General features: G+C 35.9%; 2 protein-coding genes and 1 long non-coding RNA gene across 6 annotated transcripts; all 3 read right to left on the bottom strand.

Moving 5' to 3' along the window:
- Positions 1–1,053: 1,053 nt before the first annotated feature.
- LOC109184042 (probable glutathione S-transferase parA) lies at positions 1,054–3,222 on the bottom strand. Of its 2 annotated transcripts, none has more exons than XM_019334081.1 (3): positions 3,124–3,222; positions 2,422–2,744; positions 1,054–1,583 (listed from the first exon to the last, which is right to left on the bottom strand). In XM_019334081.1, exons 2-3 carry the CDS (start codon positions 2,731–2,733, stop codon positions 1,239–1,241), a joined length of 657 nt encoding a protein of 218 aa, XP_019189626.1. In that variant the 5' UTR covers positions 2,734–2,744; positions 3,124–3,222; the 3' UTR covers positions 1,054–1,238. The 2 variants fall into 2 exon arrangements, with proteins under 2 accessions (XP_019189626.1, XP_019189627.1); XM_019334082.1 differs by lacking the exon at positions 3,124–3,222 and adding an exon at positions 2,966–3,011 and having other exon boundaries at positions 2,422–2,754.
- Positions 3,223–5,715: 2,493 nt separating this feature from the next.
- LOC109184044 lies at positions 5,716–9,923 on the bottom strand. 3 transcript variants are annotated; one of them, XM_019334083.1, is made up of 6 exons: positions 9,838–9,923; positions 9,519–9,659; positions 6,927–7,183; positions 6,424–6,511; positions 6,123–6,189; positions 5,716–6,015 (listed from the first exon to the last, which is right to left on the bottom strand). In XM_019334083.1, the coding sequence occupies exons 2-6, from the start codon at positions 9,584–9,586 to the stop codon at positions 5,962–5,964; spliced, it is 534 nt and encodes a 177-aa protein (XP_019189628.1). In that variant the 5' UTR covers positions 9,587–9,659; positions 9,838–9,923; the 3' UTR covers positions 5,716–5,961. The 3 variants fall into 3 exon arrangements, with proteins under 3 accessions (XP_019189628.1, XP_019189629.1, XP_019189630.1); XM_019334084.1 differs by lacking the exon at positions 9,838–9,923 and having other exon boundaries at positions 9,519–9,816; XM_019334085.1 differs by lacking the exon at positions 9,838–9,923 and having other exon boundaries at positions 6,927–7,188; positions 9,519–9,810.
- Positions 7,862–9,512, bottom strand: LOC109184045. The gene is made up of 2 exons (XR_002054697.1): positions 9,366–9,512; positions 7,862–9,325 (listed from the first exon to the last, which is right to left on the bottom strand). It is a non-coding gene; the product is annotated as an uncharacterized LOC109184045 (long non-coding RNA).

The following is a 9,923-nucleotide window of genomic DNA, read 5'->3' as shown; positions in this document are numbered from 1 at the left end:
AATAATAGAATGTAAGTATTCATCCATTCAGGTATAGGAAGTAGGGAAAAACTAATAAATGTATTTTTGTACACAATTTGCATGTACTTTACTCGATGTTTAATCTCATTTTCAAGCCCCAAAATGTAGATATCATATATGTCAAAAGAGCTCTTATTTGCTTTGTTTGTGCATTTAGGTGTAATATCTCTCACTTGAAGCTAAAATGAGTATTTTAATGCACTTTGGAGGGTATTGGAGTCAAATTGAACGTATTGGATGCATTTGCGGTTAATGGGAGCTAGGAAGAAGCTAAAGAGAAAGCTAAAATACTTCCAAGAGACCCCAAGGAGTGTTGTCTTCAATGGTTTTTTTGAATAAAAGAGAAGGAAGTTGAAATTCTCGCACATATTGACCACTGTTTGGTAATTAGACCATATCTCAGCCTAGGAGTGTCCAAATGAAGTGATTCTTGCGTCATTGGAAAGAAAACTCGAAAGGCTACAACTTTCATGAAGACTACATAGTCCAGTTCTAACGTTAAAAGGGTCAAAATCGGTCTGGACGTCAAAGCTACACTGCAGAGTCACCGGACAATCCAGATCTGAGATTTGTGCACTATTTTACGCACGGGCACCTGCACGGGCGTGAGATCGCCCGTGCGCCACCTGCTGTACAGCTATTTAAGCTGGTTTTCTCACTTTTCTATACGGTTTTTGAGCCATCTCGAATCCTAGGTGGCTGAGAACTATTTTCCTTCATTTCTGTTCATCAGTCTAGCTTAGATTAGCCTAGTTTTCCATTGGGGATCCATCTATCAAGCTTGTAACCACGGATTGGAGTTGGATTCCACCTCAACTTGGATATCTTCAATAGAGAAGTTTTCCTTTCTCTCTCTTTTATTTATTTGTGCAATGTTCTTGTTAAATACTTGTGTTTACTTTATGCTTATGTCTATTAGTTAGGTGTGAGTAGTTCGTTTTGGGGTTTGATGAGTCATGGGATTCACCTGGTAATCAACTTACAGTATATATAACTCAACTTGAGTTCTCGAAAACTAACTCATCAGTTTTATATCACAAAAATTAACACAATTTTTCTACTTTATTCATGATAAATGACACAATAAGAGTAGAATTCTAGTTTTGTGGATAACTAGAATCTTGACAAACTACCATCTAATCATCATAACAACCTGAAGATAAATATAAATACTAGGTGCAAATTAAATTTTCTGCTAGGACATACTAGCTAGATAACTATGCAATGCCAAGCTTCTCCTTTAGGTTCAGCACAAACCCATAGATTTTGTGAGGGTGAGGAAGTGAATTGGACACAATCTCCATCTCCATGCATCTGTCAACCCATCCAACAAGCTTAGGGCATTCATCCTTTATGGTGAAGTTTGCACACTTCTCAAGAGAGTAAAACCATCTTGAGAAGGGAAGAAGGGCTACATCCACAAACCCTATCTTCTCACCTCCCATGTATGCCTTCTCTCCAAGCTCTCCTTCTAAGGTCTTCAAGCATTCTATCAATTCATTCTTTGCTTTCTCTTGCTCTTCCCCTTTCCCCATCCACAATCTTTTTGAAATGCCATACAACTGCTTATAAAATGAATTGAACAAACATTAGATTATAGATAGTAATGTTGATGGTTGATATGCAATTAATTTAATTAATATGTTATAGGGAGTACGTCCACATGAGGCAAGTTAGGGTTGGATATGCCTAGCCCGCGGGCTCTGCAGGCTGGTCGGCAAAGGCCAACGAAAAAAAAAAGTTTGCAGTGGGGTGGGGTGGCCTGCATTGACACCCTTAAATTGTACTCTCGAACTACAAAAAGTTCGATCCATATTAACGAACCCTTGAACTATTAAAAAAATACAATTAGAACCTTTTTACTTATAAATTACCTGCTATTACTGGAGTGACTTCCATGCATGTGTAATTTTCTTTGTATACATGGATGCCACATATACTATTGTAATTTTCTATGGAATATATTATATATTGATAAAATATACATCAAACTTTTGACAACTGTACTCAAAATTAGATGAATTTTCACTGAAATTCTTTCTTCTCTCAAAAGGCTGAATCCCCAACCCCAAGAGCCTCCACACCCTGGTTCGACAGAGCATTTGAGAGAATAAATTTCCACTGAAATTCTAACCACCATATTGGTGGTCTAAAATCTGTAAACACGCCTGACAACCTAATCAATTAAGTTTTTTTATGACCTTTGTTGGTGGTCAGCGATACCAATCACTTTCGATGGGTGTGATTGATAATAACAATGAGCAATTGTTTACTTGTTTAGATTCTCAAAATGATCAAAAATGTTATTTTTGACCAAAAACTCTGAATTTTCAACCACTTTTTAGTTTTCCGTTCAAGAAAAGTAGCTATTGAATTGATGGAAATATATAATGTGTTTACCTTGTCAGCATATGCTGCCCAAAATCTTGCAAGAGATCTTTGATGTGCATCAGAGGGAAGCAAGGGGAAATCATCATGCCAGACTTCATCAATATACTCAACAATGATTAGGGATTCACATATGGGGTTGCCATTGTGGATCAACACAGGGATCTTCTTGTGAACCGGGTTCATCTCAACCAGAAGTCTACTCTTGTCTTCCAGATTTTCTTCCTTGTACTCATACTTGATTCCCTTCAACGCCAGCGCCAACCTCACTCTCATTCCAAAAGAACTTGCCCAGCAATCCAAAAGCACAACATTATCTTCCATTTTCTTGATTTCTGCAAGTATATATAGGCCCTATTTGGCAACATAGTTAGCTTATAAGTCAATTTTGACTTATTTGAAACAACTTATTATTTTAAAATGTAGCTTTTTCGATCAGCTTATTGAGAAAATCATTTTGCATGTAATCAGTTATCAGCTAACAACTAATTTATCAAACACTTTTCTGCAATCAGCTAATGCTATCAACTAACAATTATTTACCAAATACCCTTATAGTGATTGTTTAAAACGCTCCTGTATAATATCTCATAAACCATACAAGAGAGAGGTAAATCATATATATATATATATATATATATATATATATATATATATATATATATATATATATATATATATATATATATATATATACTAAGAATATAATAATACCTGGCTTCAAAATGCTGTTTTGAGAGGCCAGTAAGTGTTTATACAGTGGAGATGCATATATATATATTCAATGTAGTTCAGTCATATTTATAGTGCTTTTGGAGAGATGAAGTGGACGTCATTGCTTACTTTTCATTATTGGACATGGAAGATAAAATATTATTAGAGTTTGGACTTTGGGGGAGTCCTATAATTCTTTCCCAAGAAACATACAAAGACTAAATATGAAAAGAATCTAACAAATTAATTACATCCTAACTTGGTTGACCAAAATCTTTGATTTATTACGGCAACTTTACTTGAATGTGCACTCTCTCAGTAAAACTTGTCTTATAACCCTAACCTGCAAAAGACCAAAACCAAGTTTATGAATCCAGAAGTACAACCTCCTCCTCACCTTCCATTTTCAGTACAGAATGGAAATTATAGTTAGTTGACCTTTGAGATGAACTATACGTACGAGGTAGCCATTGTTGTTTATAATACTGTGTTTTGGTCGACCCCATTGCTTACTTTAGCTCTGTGGATATGCAGATTAAAATATCACCCATGCATGAGTCTTGTGCTTCTTTCCCAAGAAACTTAATACTATGTTATGTTGGCCGCCATACTTCGTCTACAAAAGGCAAAATTTCATCGTCCCCAAACACCGACCAAGCAAGTATAGGTGTTAAGTAGGCCGAGCTAGGCGGACGGCAACGCACGCGAGATTTCTCCTTATTCCCTCTTCATAACACTTCAAACCTTTTAAAAAGGCTTGAAGTATAAAAGGTGAGAAAAATTAGATTAGCCCAGCAATGTGAGACAACTTGATGGAGACAAACACAATGAATGTCTCATTAAATGTTCCCAACAATGTTGGTCATATGTTGGTCATTTTTGTTTTAGATTCTAGGTAAAAGAGTAAATCGTGACATATGTTTAATAGAATCATATCTTACCCCATGAAACTCCCATAAAAACAAAAGTGAGACCAACTAGTTGCATGAACACAAATAACGTTTGTCCCACATGAGACCCTTGAGATTGGGTGCAATCCTTAAATAATATATGAATCAATACTTTTATTGCTTTATTTAATTTTTATATAAATAATTGTCAACATTATACCTTCAAAAAAAAATAAAATTGTCAACATTATATTTTTCATGTAATTTTGTAAAGAAGTATAAATGACCCCATGAAAATGAAACAAATAGATATTAATACAATCCATGGACTCCAAGTACTAGGAATTAGGATTAGGTTTGTAAATACTTCAAATGTGCACCACATAAGTGGAAATTGGTTCACAGTGCTATGTTGATCATAATAAAAAATAGAATAAATATTTAAAATGGTCCCTCAATTATAGCTAAATTCACAAATTGATCATCGACTTTCAATTTCAACCAATTAAGTCCTTAACTTTGTAATTTTGACACGATTTGGTCCTCCATCTATTTAACCGTTTGTTGACCGTGATCGACGATCTCCAGAAGAACCTTCAGCTCTCGTCGGAGCACGTGAAGGCCTTCAGGATGACGTTGCACTGGTTCGGAAACACGTCGTCTTCTTCGCTCTGGTACGAACTCAACTACATTGATTCCAAAGGGAGGACGAAGAAAGGCGATCGGATTTGGTAGATTGCTTTCGACAGTGGATTCAAATGTAACAGTGCGGTCTGGAAATGCAACTAGAACCTTAAAAAACCGACGATGGACCATGAAATTACATATATATCCTCAAAAATCACAGTCAACAAACGGTCAAATAGACAGAGAACCAAATTGTGTTAAAATTACAAAGTTAAGGACTTAATTGGTTGAAATTGAAAGTCGAGGACCAATTTATGAATTTAGCTATAGTCGAGGGACCATTTTGGGTATTTACTCTAAAAAATAGGAAAAATTGTCAAATAGGTTCTCGAACTTTAGCTTAAAAGTCAATTAGACCCCTAAACTTTTTAAAGGTACAACTACACCCATCAACAATTTATTTAGGTGCAATGAAGCCAAAAAACAAGTTAATAACCTGCTATCACAGGTCATTAGGGTTCAGGCCACCTTCCGGTGAATTTTCCGGCAAAAAAAAAAAAAAAAAAAAAAAAAAAAAAAGTGACCAGCAACCGACCCAAATTTGTCGAAAAATTCGTTGATCACTTTTTTGTCAGAAATTTCGCCGGTCACTTTTTTTTTTTTGCCAAAAAATTAGCCGGAAGGTGACCTAAACCCTAATGACTTGTGATAGCAGGTCATTAATTTATTTTTGGGCTTCATTGCACTTAAATGAATTGTTGAGGGGTGTGATTGCACCTTTAAAAAGTTTAGGGGCCTAATTGACTTTTAAGCTAAAGTTCGAGGGCCTATTTGACCCTTTTCCCTAAAAAATACATTTTTAATATACTAAAAATACATTATTTATGTACTGAATGTACATTATACAAAATAATATATTTTTAGTACTCAAATAATGTACTTTTCCTGAATACAATGTACATTTCTAATATACTAAAAGTACATTATTTGTATACTGAATGTACATTATTTGATAGTATGGTCCACCTAATGATTGACTTGAAATGGGGCATTGAAGATTTTGAGAGCTTAACAATTTGGGCATTTCTCCTTTTGGACCATTCATTCATTCTATAAAGGAACAAATACTATGTAATAGCTGCATTTCTCAAATCTTGAGGTCCCAAATTTGCATTGCATTTACAATAACACTTAATTTTTGAAATTGACAACAAAAGGAAATTTGAAAAGAAAAAATCCATTGTTTAAAATTTTACCACCTTTCTTCTCTTATGGGAACTCAACTATACACAAATCTTTTCCAGCAATCATGTCAGCAGTGTTAGTCATATAATCCCTCTTGCTCCCATATATCCACAAGAAAATCAACCATTTCCTGTCATCGTAGCATTTTTATTATCGTGGAAACCGGAAAGATAGATAGATAGATGGATAGATACATAAGCATATGTATGTAGGTGATTGATTACAAAGGGAACTCACCGAGAGAGGAATTGGATGAGGGAAACGCTTGTTATTTCCAAGCAAGCTATCGTAGGTAGCATTCCAACTGAAAATGGCAAATCAGAAACGGTGTAAGCAGGAAGAACAAGATTAACCCGAAGAGACGGGAAAAGCCACAGACAGGGTAGATAAAATCAAGAACTTCAACAACCTGATCGACTAACTAGACACATATGGTGTGATATAAACAGATATTAAACAATATGGCGGGACCATTTCAAGAAAGGCATTTTTCTCGGGAGTTTTTAAGAGGGTTGGATCAAATATGTGAGATTCTCACTTTAGTACTGGCTCCCGAACTTGTCTTTGGTTCTCAGGTTTTTTACTTCCAAGCCACTGAAGCCTGGTATGGTTCCAAAGAAGATAACCTGAAAAATCAGTTAACTGTTAAAATAATATAAAAGCAAAGACGAAGTCGTCTAAGAGTGCACATGGGCCAAACCACACTAAAAAATTGAATCCAACCAATTAGCTAGTCATGACCTTATAAACTCATATGTTCACTCTTATTTTATCAATCTGGAACTCTTAACACTCCACCTCAAGTGGACAACCAGGCCATTTTGAATCTAACCGGTTGACCACTTGAAATTGGACCGGACCCTCCCCTGAAACAAAAGCTTTGGACGCCACCAAAGTGAACCGAACAAGCGGGCTTACGAAAATGTAGATAACAACCGAAGACTAGACTCTTGTTTAAATGTAGATAACAACCGAAGGTGGAAAATAGATGTGGTGAGGTGTTTTGATTGAAGGAAGATTTAGAAAATGCGGTGAACTTGCCATGATTTACAAATTCCGAATGGTTGCTAGTGCTTCCAGGGCCGATATTATGACTGAGGATCTGATTTGAAACGCTGATAGATGACAGACTTCTCTGAGATTGAATAGTGCTATTTTCCATCTCATATGTGCTTGTGCTCCAGAAATCTTCCGATATACTATGTTTTTTCACCAATCTCCCTTGAATTCGCAGCCCTTTCGATGGCTCATCCACAGCAATTATTGGTTGAGATTTTCCGCAGCAACCAAAGCAACCTCTGCTCTGTTTCAATTGAGTTTATTTGCATATACAATACATAGTGACAACATGGAGTATGTCTTAACGAAAACAAAATAATAAGAATTAGCTCATCACCAGCCGAAAGATCATGCATTACCGATTAAAATCTCTACATTTTTTTTTATGATTACAATCTAACCCTATCTGTAGTAGTTGTTCCACATAATATGACCCTTGAACTGGGATGGGACTCGAATCCGTGACCTTCCATTTGGAAAGATAACAGTGATGCCATCAAAACACAAGGTACTTGGCATTAAGATCTCTACATAGATTCAAATGTATAACTAAAAAATAGTCATAAGATTATAACACAAGTTTATCGTTTCGAAATTGCTGAAAAGGAACTTATTGTAAACTCACTACAGGCCTTGAGTTGTCAAGTACACGCCACTATAATCCTCTCTATTTGTTTTGCACGGTCAAAAACCGGAATAAATTATTGGAAGCTAGCTTCTAGCTTCTCAAACACTACTTCGAGTAATTTCTCAAAAGCTAGCTTAAATATTGTCAAACCAAACAGCTCTAAAAGCCAAAAGCTAGCTTTTGGTGCTTACCAAACACACTCTAACTATGATTTTGTGGGGGAGAGGCATCCTCTCTACTCCTACCGTTAATTAGAATTCCAACAAATCCTTCTGACCAGGCTATTTTCTTTTTTGGTCAGACCACGAGGTGTCCAGCAGGCCCTAATTGTAGGAGGCACTTTTAAACCCGTACCCCGTTCACACCGAGCCGGCCCAATTAAGGGGCAATGTGCTGGCCAGATTAATTTTTCCATACGAGAGGGGGTTCGAATTCCCGACCTCTCTTAACGGTCAAGAGTGCACGACCACTCACGCCAACCAAGTTGGTTCTGACTAGACTATTTTCAATAAGCCCAAAGCATCTTATTATCTTATCTTTGTATGCTTTCCACATTCTATTCATCCTCACCTTGCAACGCAACCATTTTTACAGTCTCAATTCAGTTATATGTGCTTCTCATCTTTCCCAAATTCTAAATCACATAAAGAACATACGGAGTATCATATTGCACTCTTCATAATTTTTTTTTAAAACCTCGAGAAATATTTCAGTGACATAAAGAGCTCCCGAGGTATTCTTCTGCTTACTATTTCAGATTCCACATTCCCATTTGGCCATTTGGAACACAAACCACTAGAATAGATAATTCACATAACTTTTCCAGTATAAACTTTAGCCTCTCTCTGCATACTACCCAATAGCTTCCAGGATAAACATTGATTTTGAAAAACACTAAATGGAAAAGAAATATTAATGATAGAATAAAGAACATGCTTCTATTATAAACAGAGATTTAGAAATAAGGGGAAAAGAAATAGTAAGTTTTCAGTACAGATACAATGTTTGAACTTAAGCAATTTATTCTCCTAGCATGACTTTAATCAAAGATAAGCCTATTGTCAGAAAAAGGAGTCAACTTAAATTTCACGATATGCTTTGCGAGAATCAATTTCTTTTGACTAGACTGAAGCAGGGGGAATAATTGGAGTTAAATTTCAGAATATGTTTTGCAAGATTCGATTTCTTTTGACTATACTGAAGCAGGAGGAATAATTCTGACAACTAGTACCCATAATTATGCAGATTCCAATAAAAAGTACTTTTTTTTTTTTTATCTTTTTAAAAACTTTGGAGCTTCCATCATAGGCAGAACAGCCTTAATTCCAAGTTAACATATTTATAAGATTTAAATTTTGCTATTTTGAATGTAAGGATAATTTTGCAAGGGAAAAGAAAATATAAGAGGTGAGACAAGTGCAAAAAGAACCCCAAAAAAAACCTCAATCTCTTCATAAGAAGAAAACATCAAGCACCAAGAAATTTTTAGAAGATTCAGACTGGAATTCTTGTATATTTCTTTCTTATCTTCGCCTCGATTGTGATTCATCATTTCATCCCATGATATCATATTGCCAAACTTTACCCTCTTTTGCCATCTACAAAATATGCTTCCCCAAACAGCTAAAATTTTAACAATTTACATCTTAGCTCTTAAACTACAGGGTGTATGATATATGCAGCTAATCAGCATTCCAGCTTGATTGATGAAATTCAACATTGATAAATTGCTAAACCCCTAAAATTAAAGAATCTACACTCCCAATACCAATTAACAGAAGAAAGGTTAAAACTTTCCCCAATTTCCCTCAACCCCTTTCCTAATTTTATCCTTTCCAAATTCCAGTTTCCACCAAAACAAAAATTAAACATATGAAACAACTCCAAATTAATTACCAATTAAAAGAAAAGAAAATAAAATGTTGAGGTGGAATCCGAAGACATACCCCATGCAAGCAAGAAACTGAGTGATCCAAGCACTGAAAGAGCTGTACAACATCATATACCTAAACATAGACCAAGAAGGCTAAATAGCAGCTCCTCACCACTCCAAATTCTCCAGATCATGAAGCCCAGACCATGGAAACCTTCGCCCAGAACGAACCCAATTTTATTCCAAGAAGATTTTAAACATTGCAAGGTGACAGCTTTTTTTCTGGCAAATCATACCCATATATAGACATACAGAAAGATACACAGATATGGGCATAATATCATATCATATATGAAAATGAAACTCAAATTATGAAACCCCACTGTGTGTACCTGGCGCAAATGAGAATGGAACTCGAGTGGGGTGGGTTTGAGGGGTAGGGGGTGGGGGTGGGGAGGGGCGCCGCCGTCACAACTCC

The sequence above is a fragment of the Ipomoea nil genome, unplaced genomic scaffold, assembly GCF_001879475.1.
Source record: "Ipomoea nil cultivar Tokyo-kokei standard unplaced genomic scaffold, Asagao_1.1 scaffold1237, whole genome shotgun sequence".
Classification (NCBI taxonomy): Eukaryota; Viridiplantae; Streptophyta; class Magnoliopsida; order Solanales; family Convolvulaceae; genus Ipomoea; species Ipomoea nil.
The sequence above is the reverse complement of the archived record's forward strand: the minus strand, read 5'-3'. Positions and strand labels throughout refer to the sequence as shown.

Excerpts from the sequence above, each read along its gene's own strand:
- LOC109184042 (XM_019334081.1), bottom strand. The coding sequence starts at position 2,733 with ATGGAAGATAATGTTGTGCTTTTGGATTGCTGGGCAAGTTCTTTTGGA. Across the intron at positions 1,584-2,421 it reads GGGCAGCATATGCTGACAAG|TTGTATGGCATTTCAAAAAG; the intron begins GTAAACACATTA and ends TTTTATAAGCAG.
- LOC109184044 (XM_019334083.1), bottom strand. The coding sequence starts at position 9,586 with ATGTTTAGGTATATGATGTTGTACAGCTCTTTCAGTGCTTGGATCACT. Across the intron at positions 6,512-6,926 it reads TTCGGAATTTGTAAATCATG|GTTATCTTCTTTGGAACCAT; the intron begins GCAAGTTCACCG and ends CTGATTTTTCAG. Across the intron at positions 6,016-6,122 it reads CTCATCCAATTCCTCTCTCG|GAAATGGTTGATTTTCTTGT; the intron begins GTGAGTTCCCTT and ends CTACGATGACAG.